We start from the raw sequence: 21,345 nt of genomic DNA, 5'->3' as shown, positions 1-21,345 counted from the left end.
CGCAGCTTGCAACGACTGTAGGAAAAATGGCATATCTCCTTGCTCGAGTGTCCAAATGCAAACCATTTTTTGCGTTGCAAACTAGACTCGTAGAGGTTTACAGCGGTATAAATTTTGCAGCCTATTTATGCCCGAGAAAATACAGTTTATTCATTGAAGGCAGAGCATATTTGCTGCAGCAGAAAATGAGCCATGGAAAAAATTGGTTAGTTATCCCTCTTCTTTTGTAATTTTCAAAATTTCAAAAATATAGAGGGAGAACTCATTAAAATTTTAATGGAGTTATTGTTTTTAAATATTGAGGGGGAGAAAATTTTGTTTAAAATGTTTTGAAAATATGACTTTTTGATTCACACAAAAAGGGGGAGAAATATGTTTGTTGAGTTGATTGTTTATCCAACTTTTGTGATCATCAAAAAGGGGGAGATTGTTGGAACTTTTCAAGTTCGCAATCGTGATTTTGATGTTAACAAAACTTGTTATTGTGTTTCTAACATATTTACTCAACTGTGAAGTTGTTAACACAAGAAGCAAGATGAAACTGAATTCTGCTCAAACTGAATTTCTGGCAAGCTTCTGTGTTTTGATTATATCTCCCAGTTAGATGATTCAAATGACAATCCGCCAACTAGAATAATCAGAAAACTCAATTTGCAACAAGTCGTATTTTACGTTAGTTGGGCAAAATTGGATGTTATCATGGTCTATCTGATCGTTGAATTACCAAACTGATCACACGAAAATATCAATCAGTTGGGTTTAAGCAATTGCGGTATTTTAATCATATCTCTCAGCTTGGTTATAGAAATGAAGCGATTCAGTATGCGTTAAAAATATAAGACAAAGATCTACAAATCATCTTCAAAAGTCAAAGTCTGAATCAAAGCTTAAGAGGCTGATAAATGACGATGAAACTACTGGTTCTTTACAAACTAAAATCGGCTAGGCTGATTTCAGCACACAAGCTGAAACTGAACTGAACCAGACCCGCTGAAGACCAGTTGAACCAGACGAGTTGAACTGAACCAGACCAGCTGAAGACCAGTTGAACCAAACCAGACCAACTGAACCAGTTGAACTGAACCGAACCAGCAGCTGACCAACTGAACTGAACTGAACCAGCTGCTGACCAGTTGAACTGAACGACCAGTTGAGTTGACTAGAGTTGACCAGTTGACCAAAGTTGACCATTCGGGAAAATGCCCATCAAGACGAATTTGACCGTTGCAATTTCAGAAACAGTACAGAAACTTTCCAAACGGTCATATTCTTGTGTCTGACGTATATATCATTGTTGGGGCTTATAAATACAATATATTGAAGGTCAAACAAGAGCTTTTTAAGTGGATTCAAAGCATGGGCAGTTAGCATGAAAAATCAGCTAGTTGAGAGCACAAGCCCTTGTATGAGGATACTTGAGATGTACACTGTAAATGATAAATTCCTCACACACAATCACTCACATATATACAAGAGAGTTGAACTTCAAAGATTAGTTGAGTGAGTCTTGCACAAAGACAATAAACTTGTGTACGTAGTCTTTGCATATGAGACATTAAACAATATGAAGATTGTGAGGTGCTACCTACAATCTTGAGTGCTAGAGTTCAGTTTAGGCAGTGGGTAAGTCCTAGCTGAATGGGTTTGTACAAAGAGTTGTATAAATCAAAGTCTTCTAGTGAATCCTTCCCAAGGGGAAGAAGAGGTGACGTAAGAGCATTTGAAGTCTCCGAACATCCATAAACAAATTTGTGTCAATTTTTTTATTGCATTTAATTATCATTTTCATAGTTTTAAAGATGCATTGTTGAAGCATTTTATGTGTTTTTCAAATACCAAAATATTGCATACAAAGTGTTTGATAAAATATTTCAACTAAAATATTTTTACTCATTCAACTTGCATATATTTTAAATGGTTTACAAAATGTTTAATCGGTTTCTACGAAGGTTATTTCGAGTGTCTTCTGCTTGATTTGAATACAAAACTCGATTTAATTCATCGGTGTTCAATATTTCAAGAACCGAGCTATTGTAGCTCAACGATTGCCCCCTAATCGATCCTAACAAAATGCAATCTAGTAATTCATGAAATAAAACACATATTCACGTCATAAACATGTATTTGAAAATAATTAAATAAGCATTTTAATAAAACCTTAGATTTGACTGCAGTCAAGTTACGTCGCTCAAATTTTTAGACCTTACAGCTGTTGTGTTCTCTCTTCTCTCTTCTATTCACATGTAGTATTGTACGTGTAGTGTTCTATGCTATCTCCTCCATTCGGAACTCCTCTCTCTAACTTATATTTCACGTAAATGGGTCCTTATGTGCAAAGCCTAAAAGAATTTTCACGACCCAAAATTAATCTTCTTAACAAGTTGAAAAATCTCATGCGATGAGAAGGAAAATAGATAAATAAAATTCATTCATTTTAAATTTCAAATCTCTCATCTCACAAGGTGGGATTCCACTTGGATATGTCCAGATTTTGCGAAAATTACTTATTCTTTATCCTTGCTTTCATTGAGTTGTACTAGGATGTAGAATAAATAATTTTTTCTATTCTTTTATTTCTTTATTTGTAATATTGTAATATTATGTTGCCATTGAAATTCTTGTAACATCACCTAATCTCTAAAATTAGGTTTTTTTTTCTTTTGTTTAAATCTACATATATTATAAAATTAATTTATATAAGCACAAAATAAGGATAACAATATCAGATAAGCACAAATATAAAAAAAATATATATATATGAGCGATCCTTGATCTGAAATAATATTGAGGAATATGAGTTTTGATCTCCACACTACACTAGTGAATGCTTGATTTTGAAGTTGCAAGAAAAGTTAATTTTATGATTTTCGAAGTGTGATCGTTTGATTGAGTCTGATTAGATTTTGTTTGTTGAAAAGTGTTGATTGTGTCATTTTCGTGGTGAATCATTGAATATTCCTCAATTATATTTTTGTTCTATTCTTGTTCGAGGATGAACAAAATCTAATGTGGGGGGATTCATAAACCTAAATCTTATAGAGATTTTAGGGATTTTATTTTCTTGTATTCGTTTTTATCTCGGATTTTTATTTCTTATTTTGCAATTATTTGAATTAATTTGATATTATTTGTAGATTTGACCAAAATTTGGAGAAAAGCTTAATTTTCGATATGTGATTGATAATTAAGAAAATAAAATATTCTTATATTTTATTAATGTGGGAGTCCTGGAACTTTAGAAGAAAATCTGGGTAAATCATGATCGAGGAAGAAGTCAACACCTTTTAAAAATAATATTTCTACAATTTTATGAACAACTTGGACTTTACATTTGCTAAGGATTTGAAGGATTAGGCCCATTAAGTTGAGATAAAAGACAAAAACATATAACAGAATTCACGTAAACAACAACATAGGAAAGAAAAAACCTTGGAGGAAGACAACAACTTTCACTCAGGACTAGGAGGAAGAAGGAAGTTAGGATTTGAGATAGAGTAGGAAGACAACTTGAAAGGAGGAATCACAACAACCACTTCGAGGCTTTTTATTTCTTCCTAGATTTTATTCTTATGAATTCAACATTGTGTTTTTGCTTTATTTGTATTTTATGGAATAAATTTCTTGAAACTAAGACCACGATAGGGCAAAACAAAACTTTGTTTTATATTTTATTATTTTAAATATATTATTTTTCTTAATTTTAATTGTTGATTGTTGTTGGTTTAATATTATTAATAATAATCTGATCACTTATTTTCATGTTTGTTGTTTAATCACGAATCGGAATATGATTTGTTAAATAAAGCAATAAAAACTTCAATCTAACACACCTTTAAATTGATTAGGAATAATATTAGATTTCAATGTGCGGTTTTAGATGAAAACTGAAATTCCACAAAGATTTAATATATTTAGATCTAGTTAAATTCAAGTAGGAATAACTAGACTGTTAGAATTAAATAGGTTTACTAACCCGATGAATAGTTTAATAAATAAATTTGGGATTCCACCATGATTGTCAATAATTTAATAATTAATTGAATTTTAACACACGTCAACTTAGTAGAGTTTGCTATCGTTGCGTGTCTTAGTCCTTGATTTGAAGTTTAATTATTCCTTGATCATTGAATTTTTAATATTCAATTGCAGTTGTCTTAGTTTATTAATTTAGCTTAGATTAATAATTAAATCCTCCTCATTTTATTTGTATTCTCTAAATTTAAATGATAAAAATTCTAGTAACTAAATATTAGTCTATATGGGATCGATATTTGGACTCATCATCTATTTACTACACCTAGTTCGCTTACTAGATTTATTCTTAATTGAAATTTTTGGCGAGTACCCATATTGCCCCATAGGTCAAATTGGCTATGCGGGCAATTGTTCTACTCAAATTCAGCAAAAAGCCCACCAATAGCAAAAAACCAACAACCAATGTCCATCAGTTGTTAGAGCCCAAATTTATCCAAGACTCAATGCCAATCAATGCAAAACGAAGGCCGCACATGGGAGAAGTTGACCCACGATCCACAATTGATGATCGTGAAAGATGGTCAGAACCGCTTAAAAAAATGGAACAAAAACAGAAGTGATGATCAGAAAAAGGATCTCACAACAATTCATCAACAAACAACATAACAAATGCTCTGTAAATTTCGTTAATTCTAGTTCATTCAGTTTACTCATTTTCTGATTTTATGATTTTAGTTTTCCTTACTTTATCATATCCCTTCAGCTTTTATTTTCAATTTCTAGTTATAAAAATGTTGATTTGTAAAAACATAATTTGTTTTGTTGTTGTTCATGAATATTGCCTTCAATTTCTTTTGTTTTTCTAATTTAGTTTCTGGTTGACGCTTTATCAAGGGAATCAGAACTATTGACTGATTCGGAGCTAATATCGTTTGGTTTAAAAGTCAGATTTCATATTTGAAACGTTTTGTGTTTGGCACACATGCAAAATTTTATAATAAACACAAATAATACATTTATTTCATTGTGTAAAGGTGTGCTTAGATTGATGAATTTAAAATTTAAAATCTCTAATTCATTAATTTTAAATTTCTTGTTTTTCTTGAATTCACAAAAATTTAAGTGAATTTCAAGAATGTACTTGAATCGATAGATTTAAATTTCGAATTTCAAATTATTGATTTTAAAATTTCTTGATTTGTTTTGATATACAAAATTCAAGTGATTTAAATTCACTTCATATGAAGTCAAAAATATTTAATAATAATTATTGTGGACTTTAAATAATCTCCCAAATTAAATACATCAATAGCAACGTAATACAATTTTAGGAGCTTACCATCTGAAAATACCATTACGGAAACCAGATACAAATTACTCATTTATATAACTGTATTTTTCACAAAATTTACGTTGCCAGATAAATTAGATTTGTGTCACCCGCATGCACTAATTTTCTCATAAATTTTGGTTCGAAAACTTGTATTTATGTTCGCATTTTGATATGAGAGAAAATAATGATTGAATTGAATTTTGATTCGTGGATTGGCTTCATTGCAAAATTGAAATTTACTCTAAGCTACATGGGAAAAATCATAACTCGTTATCATGCATCATTAACCATCGGCTACATAAATCCTACACAAATTGTGTACGATCATATAAATTTAAACATGATGTATATGGTGTTATAAGATATAGTAGTAGTACCACAGCAGCCCTTACTTGGAATTAATTGAACAGAAACAATTTTTAAAAGTATTAAATCATAATTTCTTATCAAAATCTTAAGAGTCGCCCAGCAATGACCAAAAATCACTGCAGACACACACACCGTGTACAAACTAAACTTCAGGAGGAAAAAAAAAATTAACAAATAAATGCCAATAAATAAATATATCCCACCCCCAAAAAAAAAAAGTATGTCCTCTCTTGAGAAAATTTTGACCGAAATAAATGCCAATAAATAAATATATCATTTTAAGCTACGATGCAAAATAGTCCCAGAAGCAACCCCTTCCTCGTATCCCCCCTTCCACAAGGTATCCCAGTAAAAATCAGTAATCGGAATACGCTACCAAAGAAACACAGCATTATTCGGCCATTGCAATTTCGGCAGTTTCATCCCAAGTATACCTCCTCTTCTCGCCCACAAAGTTTCACACATTAACTTAAAACAACAGTTGCTCCTGTTTGTAGGACAACTGAGATCATGAAACTGGGGGAAAAAGAACAATCTCGAAAGATGAACATTTTCTGCTTCTTATAAAGAATAGGTAGCGCAAACGAGCCAAAGTTTTCCACTACCTGAATATTATGCATTTTGTTGAACTTGACGGTGTAGTTGCATGAACCAGTCGGCATAACCACTCGCACCTCCAGCTTGGTCCTCTACTAAATTGGAAAGAAGGAAGTAACCTTCTCTTGGCTGCTCACCTTGCCTCACGAGATGACAAAGCTGATAATACGATGGATCGCTTTCCCTACATTTCTGAAATATCTTCGTCAGTTTTCTTGACATTTCATTGTCTCGCCGAGGCAGGCTAATCTGGATCCATAAAATACAGAGATGGATATCAGCAAATTCACAGAGTGAGAACTTGCAGCAGGAAGTAGAAGAAATGTGCAACGATAAATGAAGTAAAAAGCTATCATAGTAAAAAAACTGGCACTGACACCATTCCATTCATGAGTTGTAATAGTTTACCTAACTTGCAAGGGGGGAAATTATTGAAAAGTTGAGCGACAATAATTGCTAATAAATATGAACCCAATTGCTGCTGGGATCTGATATTAATTCCAACAAGTCTCCGCATAACATTTGGAGCAGAATTAAAATATAGAACCAAATAAACATAAACCAAAATTAGATCAGAAGATCCAGGTGATAGCTTAATATAAATTGACCCAGGAAATAAGATTGAGCGAGCATCATGTATTTGAATGTTCAGGAATCAGATGCTCACATCAAACAACATTTTTAATGAATGTTTCACATATATGACACATAGCCATGCAGGTCTACAAATCAAAAACTATGGGATTAAGGTCTGGAAAAATACTTTATGTGCTAAAACTAACCCAACCTTTGAGAAGTCTGCACCAAAATCTTCCCCAAGCAAACCCCTAGCTATGTCAGGTGAAGCTGATATGCCAAACCATATGACCAAACGGAAACCATCATCAAAAATATATACATTTCTGGTATCTAAGCTCTCTGATGTAAGCGGTAGCCTCTTTGATACGTCAAAATCATCAGCCTCGACAGATGACTGGGAATAAAAAAATGACTTCAGAATAGCAAAACATATTACCATCAATCAAATAATTTTTATAAAAAATGAAAATGCCAATAACTTACATTCACAAGACAGTCATCTATACGCAGAAGGGTAGGATAGAGAAGTTTCAGCAATTTCTTAACAGGTAAAGCCATCGTAGTATAACCAGCTTCACAGCGTTCATCAAGTTGAGCATCAGAATATCCACCACGGAGGGGTGTGGATTTACTTAAAGCTAATCCATACAGGGGTAAGAATTTCAGCGTTTCTGGGTAAATCATCCTTCCAACCAAACGATGCTGTACAGCATATAGATTTCGATATTCTCTAAAGGCTTTTACAATCTTCAACTGGATAAAGTTCCGAGCATCTTCCAACTTGTTGGACAAAGTTTTTTCGATTGCTGCAGATCATATCGAACCTACATTAGTCTGCAACTTGGCTGTGAAACCCCCCCCCCCCCCCCCCCCCCCCCCCCCCCCCCCCCCCCCNCCATTTCCCATCAGGAATGGATGCTATGGGCAGGATCGAAGAAGACAAGACGGCCACTTACCTAGCCTGGAAAGCAAAGACACAACCGCCCCCGTGTCGGCCAGGCGATACATTTCTCCTAAGTCTGCAACAACTGGAGCAGCTGCTGTGTGAACCCTGATTCGCCTTTCTCCAGAAGATGATGTATATCTTCAGAACAGTTGAGGAATTTCAACCTTTTCCCTCCAAGAAAGCTCCCGAGTTAAAAGGATGCAGGAGAAAGAAAACAGGAATATATGATCTAAGAAGTATAAAAGGGGAGAGCTTCAAACATGCATAAACCCTTACAGACAGAGGGGAAACAGCCATACCTGCTTCACATGCAAGATAGGCTGAACCTAGATGTCATTTTTCAATTGCATAAAAAAAGGAAAGACCTCGTAGAGTGACAACCATGATGTCTCTAAAGTTAACAAGAACTCGAGTTCTAAAATCATAATTTTTTTGGAAGAAACCGTCACACTAAATTCTTTTCAGGGATAAGGATACAACAAAGCAACTTGGAAGTACACAGTCTGGGTTGTTAGCAGTGTCTCTTCAAGAGATAACTGAGCCGCATAAGCCTTATCACAATCAACAGCAGGAAGTGCTAGCAAGTCGGTGGATCTTAGCATGAAATTCCCATGAAAAGATGTGAAACGAACACCTAAAGAGAGGACATAACCAATGAATATCAGAACTTAACTAACAAAATAATTTACTACAGAATCAGAAAACATGAAAGTCTAGGCTCAACAACTAGAGGAGCAAAGATTCACCTTTCCCACATCTAATGCGCATGACGGATTCCCATGCAGTCTCTCTAGTAAGATCTCTGGTTAACTCATGTCTTAACTTATCTTTGTGGACGACCGACAGAAAACTTGGATAGTAATACACCTGGCCACCAGTATATTTTGCGAGGGTTCCTACAAGGCATTTAAGATGGCCGTTTAACTTTATAATAAATTTCCACATAGCAAGTGGGGTTTGAACCTAAAAAATTTGTTATTTTGAATTTCAGATACTCAGAAGTGTTGAATTCAACATAATAGCAGAATTCTCAAGCGATAGCACAATGGTGTTACTTCAACTCCATTCTTTTATTATTAGATTACATCTAATAACTCGAAAGGAAGTATTCTAACAGTCAGAAAATTGTACCGAGGCAATGAGGACAAGAGCTTTCCTGTGTGATACATCTTATGATGTTTCAAAGCACCACTCACGAGAAAAAAAAAATTCTTTTTTCTTTTTCACCAGAGTGCAACTTCATTGAGCTTTTCTAGGTATCAAGACTAGATCTAAGAAAGAAGAATTAAAAGAATTATACAACACTCATTAGCTCTAAACTCAAATTTCTGATGACATTCAGGTTGCTATTTCATGTGTGTGTGCTAGCAGTTTTCTGCTCTCCTTTTTCTAATCTCTTTGTATGTTAACTCTGTTACAATTTTCTGGATACTGGTCCCTCATCACATCTTTTCAATATAAAGGTTAGCTTCACTACACATATAAGTTATGTACCTAAGGATGCTATGTCTGTATACTTTCCACTGAATGCATATACATTTACTGCAATTTGATACTTGGTAAAATCAGCAGCCATTTGTTTATAAAATGGATCTTCAGGAGTGCGTAGAGTATGCTCCTTATCTGTTCCATATACACGAATGTCATCTCCACGTAGCCTCAGGCGACCGACACCTAGTGATGGCAGGGTATTTTGGAAAATTAACAATTTACCACCAAGTTGGCTCTGACAGAAGGAAAAACACAAATTAAATACAACCAAATAATAAAGAATGTTCCTAAAGCAAAAAATTACAAGTCAAAGTTGAATTTGGAGCAAATAAAAAGTCACACACCATGACCATTAAAGCCGCTTTGAGAGCTGGACCAAATGCTGATTCTACATTCATGTTCTCCTGGAACATGGAGGGTAAACTCTCAAGGAATGCTTCCACCACAATTCTAGATTCCGATAAGTTGACCAGAAGATCCTCTGGCATTGGAATGAATACGTCATCCAAATCTGAAACAACCATCATCTGAGGCCGCACCAAAGATGACTGATAAAAAAGAAAGGAAAGTTTCTCGTCATTCCTAAAGCTGGGAGAACTAGAAATGCTGCAAACTCTCTCCTAAATGGTATTACTTGCCTTCATATTATAGAAATGAATTGTGCTATCATAAGTTAGAAATCCAATCTGTGTTCGAGGAGATCCAGGCAAGTTGTCAAGACAAGACTTAATTGTTTGGGCCATAACCTGCAAGATATCACACGTTCATTATTGATTTTTCGAATTTTATGAAACAATCTGAAACAAAGATGGAAACTATTAAAAGGACTGGTCATGCTAAATAAATACCATGTTGACCAATCCCTCACAATCAACTGGTAGACAGGCAAACTTAACATCACAGACCATCAGAGCCATGACAAAACAAATACAAAATGAAACTATCAAAAAAATTATATAAGAACAAAAAGAGGAATTTAATAAACTTGTACTGATGATATCAGAGTTTTTTTAGGAATGTGATTCATCCTCGACAAATTTAACTCAATAAAACTTGTCTACAACCTGTCTATATGAAGGCCATAGAGCTTAATTTCAATGTAAATGCTTAACATCAGCATTTATTATTTGACACAAAATTATCAATTCTCACCAGTTGGCCTGTTCATGATTAACAGCCTAGTTAAAGCCCAAACCTTATTCCCACTGCATTTGCAACTAATTCTTATGATATTTTCCCTCTGAAAATCCATTATTTTTAATCTAAATCAAAATTTAAATATAACTGTTTGTCGAAGATTAAGGCGTGAAATTTAAAAACTCCCATCTACTGTTGGATAAGACTCTACACCTGGAAGTAGAACATCCATATTTAGTGCATTGATGGTATACCTCACTAAAATTTTAAGTGTACATCCCTGGTAATGAATACGAATGGAAACAAAAATTTAAATGCATTTTAGAATATTCTCAGAATCCAGACAACTTTTTAATCCAACACATTATGAGGATTTTAACAGCTAGACCAAAAGTCCACACAACCCAAATTCCATTTTCCACTTCACACTTTTAAAAACAATTCCGCTTGTTTGGCATAGAATGTTGTCCACCCCAAAATTTTGATTTCTCATTACATTAAAGCATTAATTTTGACAAGGAATCTAAAAAGATAACAAAACACAAACAACATTCTTGGTGTTTGGTTTGCATTCATAATCACAACAATGTAGAAGACTTCTCTCTTTAGCCTAAAAGAAAATGATGATATTTAACATTCTTTCATCACGAAAACAATTTTTTTGCCTCCGTCATGCCACATCCATTACTCAAATCTTTATGAAAAAGGCAACAAAATTGAAAGAAATAGCATTATATGCTGCCATAAGACTAGAATTCCAATGTAACTTATTATTTGGGTGGACAAATCAGAATAAAAAACCGCAGAATCACAAAGCTATAAAATTATATAATTCTCGATGGAAGTGTTACCTCAAGCATTCCACTTTGAATTGCAGATATTGACACGTCGATAAGAAAAAAATACAGCGGAGGCATCGGAGGGCGAACCATGTATTCAGCTGGAGCAATAAACTCAACACTACCCTTTGTTAGCTCAGGCCGTTGATCCAGATCAACTCTTCTGCCATTAGCATCCACATGAGCAAAGTAATCACCAGGAACTGAACATGAGGAGTTAAGATAAATTAATTCACACATATTTACAGTAATGAAACAAAACTTTACAAGGATAAGCCACTTGCCTAAATTTTTTGGCAGTAGACATATAGGAAACAGGAAGCAAGAACTGAAACTAGACTAAACTTCAGGGGGTTGTGCGTAGAACATGCATTAGTTGGCAGTAACTTATGAAGTTTCATAACACCAAAAATGGCCAATTTTATAAGGGCATATTTAAGGCAATTCTGTTTGCAACTTTTAACAATTTAAAGGTTTTCCTGAGTCAGTTGGATGACAAACTTCATGCTTCTGGTAGCTGCTGCTCCATGCAAAAATAAACAGACAAAAATTTGCAGGCAACTACAAAATGTACCAGAAAAAACAAAGATTAAGAGTGAAAGAAACTGAGATGGATAGATTCCAATATACGTCCTCTTAGGGAAAAAAATGAGGCTGAAAAACTGTCGGTACATAGAATATTTAGACACAGAGTAAATGAGCAATTTTGTCCCTCTATACTTCTCATGATTTAGTTTTATTTGATACACATAAATTGGCCAAACCATTTAACATGCTCCTTGAACAGAAAACAAAAGCCTAAATAAATATGGAAAAATACAAGACTCTCAAGAGCAGATATAAGACATGATCCCAAAGACCAAAAAATAAAGACATATTATAGCTTCTTAATTACCATCATTCAGCAGTGAACATATATTGCACCTCCACTTTCTTCCATGATCTGTGAAAGTAACATATGGATTCACATACGTGCGGCACCTTCGACAACGAATTATTCCTGTGGTGCCAAAATTGACAATGGGCACTTCATCCTGAATGGAAAATCAAGTAACAATTAGAGTAGAATAGAGATATTTTGTATCTTCAAATAAAAGATGCCAGACATTTTTGGTTGATATATAAATTGGGCTAACAAGCATAAAATAAAACATCTCAAACGCAGTTGAACTTCAGACTAACCCCAATAGGAGATTCTGCCAAAGGACAAACAACTGCCCCAAGTCCCAAATGCCACCTCGAAGCCAGGGACTGAGAATTTGGTATGCCACCAGTTGTCAGTCGCAAAACTCTAGGGCCACAGTTCATGGGGTACATCTCAGCTAAAGATTTTGGTTCCACGTCGCCATCCAATGGCCTTGGTAATGCTTTAACATCAAGTCCAGTGTCCAATGATCCTGGCACAGACCCAAGAGAGAGTGAACTAAAATCTTCAACCAATCCCCGTGAAGCAATGGGCTGTGCCATGCCTTGAAGTTGCACTTGGTCCCTTGAATAGGGGACTGATGACGTCGTAACTGGAGGACCTGGCATATAACCTCTTGGTTGACCAGGAAATGGAGCAGGAGGCAGCGGTGGAGCATAGCCTCCCGGTTGTGATGGAAATGGGGCAGACCGCACCAGAGGAACTTGAGCACTAGAATAAGGTTGCACACTAAAATAACCTGGAAATGCTGGCTGAAATGTGCCTCTAGCAGTGGCCTGAGATGGGCCCACCGGTGATGGAAAAGACTGGACATTTTGCCTGGATGGAGAGAATGGTTGATCTGTAGAGGGAGGGATATTTGTGTTGAATTGTCCAGTTTTTATGTTTTGGGAAGGAGACCGCATTGATATAGAAGGTGGTTGAGGCTGTGGAAAAAAAGAAGCTTGGGATGGAACTGAACCCCCTTGTGGCCTGGTTGGTGGAGGCGCAACTGGAAGACCTGAAACCGAGGCTTGTGGGTGTTGCAAATAATCTGTTGAGGCTAATGGCGGGGTTGGAAAACGTTGGAATCCTGTAGTTGGTGGTCCATATGTTGATTGTGCCGATGGAGGTTGTCCAACCAATTCATTAGACCTGACAGATGGAGGAGGTCTAAAGCCAGGGGCTTCAGATCCTGCCAAAGGTCCAGCGGATAAAGGAGGAGTTGGAAATTGAGAGGAAGTAGGAGGCGCAGGTCTAAAGGCAGATGCTTGAGAACCAAACACAGGACCAGACGATAAAAAAGCTGTTGAACTTTGTGGAGTAGAAAAGGGAGTTGTAGCTGGCCTTAATGGGTAATTTTGACGGTTGGAATTTTCGGTCCCCATTGCTTTGCTTGATCTCCTATCAAATGTCTTAGCTTCTGTAATTACAGCATGCACAATTTATTATAAAAAAAGATATATGGCATGAAAGCCATTTGCTAATGCCAATTATATCAGGGTGAAAATTCTTAAATCTGGTGCCCTCAATTCTCTCATTGTAAATGTAATAGAGTAGAAGAAAGAGGAACGGATGTTTAGGCCCTTTAGAATATCAGTTTTCATTTAAAAACATACTAGAGAGGCGGAAAAAACATCTCCTGGTTTTAGAGTACAAATGAACTGTGCTTACCAATATCTTTACGATCAACATTGGGTCATTGTTAGTCGTCTTAGTTTTTACTATCGTGCTATTCTCATTTAACTAATCTTGGGCAGTAAATACAATTTTGGCACCACAAATAAGCGCAATTTGGTTGATTTGTCCATTTTGCTTTTCTTTCCTGTGTCCGCAGTATTAAACACAACAGAATTGAACCAAATCAATACATGCGCAATTACACCAAATTTCTACCAATTTACTGCATATTAGGTGGTCATTAATCAAACAAAACCATCAAACAGAAGATTTCGATTTTTCCTGCCGTGCTAACACTAACTGACAACCAAACACTGTAAAGGACGGAATCTTATAATCAAACTCAATCTGGCATCACATCGCAGAATATTTCAACTAGAACATCGGAAGCAGTTCATACTGAATCTACACACAACAAATCTCGGAAAGAAGACAAAATACACAAAAAATTCCCAAAATAAAAAATAAAAAACAATGATTCGCCAAATTAAACCTGTCGCAATAATTTAATCATAAATTAAAGAATTAAGTTTCAACGTAGAGCCTACCTGATCATAGATCTCTCCAGAGAGAGAGAGATCGGGAGAATTCCAGCGCAGGCGATCGAACAGATGAGAGAGAAACAGCCACGATCTCGACGAGTCCTTGCTCTTTTGGACAAGGCCTACCAGCTATTGCAGTTTTGGGCCAAGCCCAACAATTCAAAAAACGAAAATCAGTGTTTGAAACTAGGTGGGGTTGTAGATTTAATGACTTTTTTTAAAATTATAGATTTTTGTGGATTTGATATATTTTTATTGATTTTTATAGAATTTCAAAGATTTGTAAACAGAATTCTATGGACTTTTAAGGATTTTTTAAAAGATTTTTGTAGACATTTGTAAACTTTTCAATTATGATGTGAATTTTGTACTTTTATACATAAATAAACACACACACACACACACACACACACACACACACACACACACACACATATATATATATATATATATATTCTTCGAACTAGTAATTATTTGACATAAATAACATATTCACTTTAAAATAATTTTTTTAGTGTGAATAAATTTTACTTATATATATATAACTATGTAACAAATTTTTATATCAGTATTAGATAACTAATCAAAACAGTATGAAATGCAATAAATTTTAGGCAGTGTTATGAAAAAATCTAAGGTTCGTTGTTGTAAATATGATCAACGTCACTCCACATTTGATTTGTTATAGTATCCCTCCAAACATTTGCATTTGTTTGTTGTTGTTCTTAAGTGTCAAATATTTGATCAAAGTTGTTATCTTCGTAAACTTGTTCTGATGAAAGTTGTGGAACTTCATTATCTGGTTCAACTGAAAATTCATCAGATCGACATTCCTTCTTAAGAAAATTGTGCAATCCGGCACAAGCCAATACAAGCTAACGGAGGAGATGTTTTAAATATTTTGAACCGCGATTTAAATATATCAAATATCTTCTCAATGACTTTCCTCAAAGAGACATGACGAAGATTGAACAATTCCTTTGCATCTCCAGGATGACAACCTTGGCTAGTGAATTCTTGGAGATGATAACGAACACCTCTAAAAGAAGCCAAGAATTGACGCCGATTTGCATATCCACAATCCACTAAAAAAATTTACCTATCGAACCATATTTGTGGAATCAAGTAACCAATGGATAACACATGTGATCTTGGAAATTACATGCAAAACAAAAAAATACCTTGTGGCACTTTAAGCCCGTTATTTCTTGATAAAACATCTGTCAATATGTTTGAATCATGGGCAGATCCCTCCCTCCCACTGAGCACATAAATAAATTATAAATCAAAGTTACAAGCTGCTAAAACATTTTGAGAAATTGTCCCATGAAGATTACGATAACTTTTAGTATCATGCCCAAACACTGTTGCTGGAATATGAGTGTCATCAATAGACAATAGCCCCAATGCAATCCTACAATAATAAAAACATAATAAAAATTGTGGTACTTAAAATAATAACAACTAAAAAGAATTTAATCACTTACTTTAGAATAAGAATAAAATCTTGTACTCTCGCTTCAGATCCAGGTTTGGCCATCATATCTGCTGTAATGCTATTCAATTTTCTCAACATCTTGTTGAAGTTTTGGCTAGTATTGTATTGTGATCGACCAAATATTTTACAAATCAAGCAATATCGAGTATTATGACCGACAACAAGTAAAAACATGGCAAGCATTTATTCAATACAAATATATCTTGTATCTTGCAATGGTGTTTTTTCTCTAAAGATGTTGCACAATTTTAAAAATACGTCAGGGTACATTCTATAAATTTCTCGAAAGTTTGTTGGATCTTCTTTTAATATTTCATGGATATAATCGTATCCACTTGAAGTTATTGGTCGTCTATTTAAGAGACGATGGACACGTTCGTCATTCATGTTAGTTATATGCTTAGTTAGCACATAGAGGATCCCAAGAATTTCCCTCGACAAATACCTAAAAGTTTCATGTAATTTTTCTTCGAATTCCTCTTCTTCCATTTGATATTCTACATCATGTATGTTGATATAGGACATTTTAATGAACCACCTGATATCAGACAAAGAATTAGAATAAAAAAATCTTTGAATTTATTGAACATCATTCCATGTAAAACTCAAAACTTATATAAATAATCCAAAAATCCACAATCAGAAAACAAATAAAAGAATATGTCTAGAAATTATATCACAACGTAACTCATTATTGATCATGTCCCTAAAAATACTCATTCATTTACTTTATAGTATATCCATCCCGAACGCTCTTCAATTGTCATTTTCCAAAAATCTATATTCTTTGATCTGGTGTTAAGTAAATCAAGCACTTTGTATCGAATACGATTATCCAAATTTGGGAGTTCTTTGCAGCATCCCAACAAGTATCACCTGCATTCCATATTAATTCTATATTAGAAACTACCTTCTCAAGAGTGTGAGATATTTCACATATATAATTTGGGTCTGTATTCTTGAATGTACTTGCTTTTGCTTCAAACTCAGCTCTATCTCGTTTTTTAGTTGTTGGTGGAACCTTTGAACTTCTAGGCTGAGGAGGTAATGGTAAAGCAGAGTCCTCAAAAAATGGAGGCTGGTGTGAAGATTCTTGTTTGTCATTTTGCACGAATTCACCACTATCATAATCAAAGACATAATCATCTAATAAATTAGTTTCCCTATTTTCTTCTATCTCAAATATTCTTGCATCAGTGTCATCTCCTAATCCAATTGAGTATTTTCCAGTAGCAGTTCCAGTCCCGACCGCAATTCTCAAATCTTCAGAATCCTTAAAAGTGTCTGTCCGATAGTGTTCATGTTAAGGATGAGACTGGTAAATAACAAAAAACAACAATTGTTAAAACTAGTTATAATTCTAATTATAAAAATAAATTTTATATTTAAACTCAAAGATTTGTACTTTGAAATAATCCTCCCATACTTCATCTTTAGCAGTGAATTTCTTTGTCAAGGAATCCCATCCCAAACCAGAGTTATGACGTATAAGCTTACAATAATTGTTGTATCATTGTTTGAACCTGAAACATCTGCTATTCGTTTTGCTTAAAAAGTACTAGAAATTTTTTTTTCAAAACATCTCACATATTTCGGCCGAATACACACATGCAAATATAAAATATTTTTGACATCATTTTAAAAATAAAACAACCAACTAATATTTTAAAAATCAAGAAAATATTTTAAACATAAAACCAAACCTAAAAAGCAATAATTTGAAAAGTATAGCTCATACTATCACCTCTCAAAAATCTCTCAAAGCATAAATAAAAAGTCTTAAAATCTCTTAAAGTAAATCATAAGTGCGAAAAAATAGAAGCGCTGGTCCTCTGGTCATGTGCACCTCCAGTCCAATCAAATCAGACATCAAGACCTCCACTACCCTCAACATCACGCTCATGAAAGGGATCGATTTTAGGTGTTCAAATGCGCAATGGAAGTTCAAAAATTTATTTGCAAGAAGAAAATAGAACACCTCTACTAAGATGTGTAGCAAATACAAAACACAATATGTCATACGTAGGGTGTTTAGATAATTACCTATCAATCACAAGGATTGATTATGGCTCCAACCAAGTTGTAAACAACTTGGCTCTTCAATGGTAGACAATCTACAAGCTTCACCTATGTTTTGGACTCATTTCTTCAAATCAAGCCCACCACCAACAAGCTAGAACCCTTCTTCTTTTTCACTAGAAAAATAAGAAGATTTTTCTTTGAGAAGAGAGTGTTTCCTCAACAATTGAAGAACAAAAATTGAAGGAGAGAATGACTAAAAAATTTCGGCCATGTCTACTTGGAGAGTGAAGGGGAGAGTTTTTCTTGGTATTGAGAAAAGTAGTAGCAAGCATGTGCATGCCATGCGTAGATTATTGAAAAAGTTCCCTCCAACTCTTCACCTCCCCAAGCATGCATTTTGACTTAGGCTTGTAACTATTACAAGGCCCATGGACTAAAGTTTAAATGTCTCAAACATATTTGAGCCCAATTAAACTTTACTTGATGTTACTCAAGCCCACTAGTTTAATAATTATTTCTAATTGGGCTCTACAAGGTCCAATGGTGTTTAATTAATTCAACACTTGAATTAATATAATTATTTGACTCTACTAGGCCCACTAGTGTTTAATTACTTCAACACTTGAATTAATTTAATTTAGTCCATAATAATGTTTATAAAAATCACAATTTTTAAATACATTATTTATTTGGCCAACTTTTAATTTAGGAACACATTCATAAATTAAAAATTACATTTCCCTCATAGAAGTCATACTTCTATTTTTCATTACGCTTATAAACTCCTTCATAAGCCGTTCAACACATTGAACTATTTTACTTCTCAACGGGATCAAGAAAGCTAGTACTTGTGTATCCCTCAATGGTTCATTGATACAACTAGCCGTGAGTTCACATCTCCCTGTGATTTGGACTAAACATGTCCTTATACGAGCATACCCCAATTGCTTCTGTAGAGCCCAAAATCAGTACATGTAAAACACATGCATTTATTTAAATCGTAAAAATATTTATTTAAGTTTAAAAGGAAATTTTTTATTTAGATGCATGATTTATAAAATTGTATTATTTGAGTTCCAGTTTTTCAGGCAAATACACGAGTCCGGACCGGGGATAGTAATTTTAAGCTATGGAGTATTTTATTCTATATATGACAATTAGTATTTTTATTTTCCCTTAATTGTGGTGCAACTTTTGTAAATTTAGGAATATTTTATGTATCAGTTTTCAAGTCTCCAGTAGTCTAAAATTTTATTTGGACTACACCATATAATGATTAATTAGTTTAAACCTAATCAATAAATTTAAATTATCCCTATACTACCCTAAATCAATCCCACTTGCCTCCAATTACAAGACTTTGGCCAAGTCTTCTCCGGAAGAAATATCATGCCCATCAATTCTCCTCCATTTCTCCTCATTTATTTCCCTTCTCTCCTCAAGGGTTCTTGAGCTCCATTTCCATCTATTCTACCATTTGAGAATAGCAAGAAGCTCCAAATTTCTTCCTCGTGTCCGGATCGTTGAGATTTGCAAGATTTCCTACGTTTCAAGACCAAAGGCATGTATATTCTTTCGTTTTATGCATCGATCTCGTCATAGTAGATATTTTGATGTATGTTATGCGTGAAAGTTTGATTGTTATGAGAAAAGTTTGAGCGATTATGCATTGAATCGATTTCTGAAACATTTTGGATCTCAAAACATGAGTTTGCTGTCATTTTAAAAACTGAGACTTTTTGGTCGATATTCTGGAAAAACTTTCAACATATAAAACGTAGAACTTTTTGAGATCTTTGATTGACAGTAAATTCAAAATATTTGAATAATAAATAAGTGAGTTATGATTGTTTTCGTGGGACTGCTCAAACCGCAATTTTTATGAAAATGTGTTCTTGAAGTTTTATTGTTGCAGGCTTCGTTGATGATCGACGGGTGTTTGCTGCTGCGTTTAAGCATGTTGAGTATGATGTTGAGATGGTTTTTGGTGTGTCGGTTCACATCGATAGGCACTTGTTTGCATTAGAAATCGTAGGATGCGTTTTGGTGTCAAATGGCATGTTCACGGATTGGGTTGCGTTGCTTGTGATGTGTAGTTGTTTTGGGGTGTTTTTTTGAGTTTGAATAAGTGCCTTAGCATCCTAGGATGGGTCTTGAGGTAGGATTAAGTCACAAATGTAGGGAATTCCGTTTGTTCACGAATACAGCACCTACACGGACCCGGAGCCGGACCTGTACACGAAGTCCGTGCCATTTTTCCTTAAAAATGCGAATTTTCCGCATGTACCCGGACCCCTACACAGGGTCCGTGTACCCCTTTTTTATAAAAAAAAAAAATTTTTTTTTTAAATTTTGAGTATAAAATATAGGATGTGTTTTATGATTATGAATATAAAATATAGGATGTGTTTTATGATTGTGAATATAAATATAGGATTTATTTTGTGGTTATGAATATAAAACATAGGATTTTGTTTGGGGTTCAATATCATGGTTTAGTACGATTATTAAACGAGGTCAACTCTCGAGTGATCTAGAATGTCATAAGCTATTTATTTATTTCGGTGGCCAGCACGAATATCTACGTCTAAGCTATGAAAGATAAGTGTTTGAACTCATGTTAGTATGTGCAGCAGTGGCCCCAAGTGTGATCCAACGAATCCCTCAATGCCAAGTAAGTATGTTCGACGTGCAAAAAGAAAATACTTTTAAGTTTTTGAGGTATGCTAAATGTCTTGTGACCAAATTATGAACGGGTTTGGAAGTCGGTGAACGTGGCCGAGGACCTCTCCACCCCGGTAAAGTATGACCGGGTTTAGATCAGGATTGGAAAATGGTAAAGCATGACCAGGGACCAATCCACCCGTTAAAGCATGAACGGGGATCTCATGTATGTGGTAGTGGACTTTCCCTGCCAGCCCAGTACTGTGGTTTAGTCTGATCAGGCACATTTATGTATGGGTCACTTGCTTTGAAACATATCTCTACGCAAAATGATGTTATGTATGCTCAAGTATGTATGATGCAATCACGTTTAAGAAAAGTTTTATGATGATGGCACGTCTACGTTTATGCTATTACGTTCAAGTTCAAGTATGTTTATGCTATTACGTTCAAGTTTAAATTATGTACGCTCTATTTTAAATATGCATGTGGTTTTATTACGTATTACTTGTTATTACCAAGTTATACATGTTGAGTCTCTAGACTCAGTAGACTTGATCGATGCAGGTGATGATGACATTGAGGAGACGAGAGGTGGGGACCAATGAGTCGGCTTGGACTGAGTAGGAGGCTAAACCCGAGGACCGCCCATGTTTTTAAGACATTATGCAATGTTTCAAATATTCTGATATCATGTTATTGTGTACGATATTTAAATAAGTGTTTTTAAGTGTTTTTAGAAAACTTTATATGTGATATTTTCATTGCA

The 21,345-nt window shown here is 34.7% G+C and overlaps 1 protein-coding gene across 2 annotated transcripts; it reads right to left on the bottom strand.

Annotated features, from left to right (window-relative positions):
• Positions 1-5,734: 5,734 nt before the first annotated feature.
• Positions 5,735-14,555, bottom strand: LOC140986083 (protein transport protein SEC24 A-like). Of its 2 annotated transcripts, none has more exons than XM_073454070.1 (14): positions 14,399-14,555; positions 12,449-13,593; positions 12,162-12,300; positions 11,279-11,469; positions 9,929-10,036; positions 9,635-9,838; positions 9,294-9,525; positions 8,546-8,695; positions 8,277-8,433; positions 7,810-7,937; positions 7,337-7,659; positions 7,062-7,247; positions 6,283-6,523; positions 5,735-6,164 (listed from the first exon to the last, which is right to left on the bottom strand). In XM_073454070.1, the coding sequence occupies exons 2-13, from the start codon at positions 13,556-13,558 to the stop codon at positions 6,290-6,292; spliced, it is 3,162 nt and encodes a 1,053-aa protein (XP_073310171.1). In that variant the 5' UTR covers positions 13,559-13,593; positions 14,399-14,555; the 3' UTR covers positions 5,735-6,164; positions 6,283-6,289. The 2 variants fall into 2 exon arrangements, with proteins under 2 accessions (XP_073310171.1, XP_073310172.1); XM_073454071.1 differs by having other exon boundaries at positions 5,735-6,161.
• Between the last annotated feature and the right edge of the window lie 6,790 nt (positions 14,556-21,345).

The sequence above is a fragment of the Primulina huaijiensis genome, chromosome 10, assembly GCF_012295235.1.
Source record: "Primulina huaijiensis isolate GDHJ02 chromosome 10, ASM1229523v2, whole genome shotgun sequence".
Taxonomy (NCBI): Eukaryota; Viridiplantae; Streptophyta; class Magnoliopsida; order Lamiales; family Gesneriaceae; genus Primulina; species Primulina huaijiensis.
This window is presented reverse-complemented; position numbering and strand designations above follow the sequence as displayed.

Excerpts from the sequence above, each read along its gene's own strand:
- LOC140986083 (XM_073454070.1), bottom strand. The coding sequence starts at position 13,558 with ATGGGGACCGAAAATTCCAACCGTCAAAATTACCCATTAAGGCCAGCT. Across the intron at positions 11,470-12,161 it reads ATGTTCACTGCTGAATGATG|TTCCTGGTGATTACTTTGCT; the intron begins GTAATTAAGAAG and ends CCTCATGTTCAG. Across the intron at positions 7,248-7,336 it reads TAGATGACTGTCTTGTGAAT|TCATCTGTCGAGGCTGATGA; the intron begins GTAAGTTATTGG and ends TTTTATTCCCAG.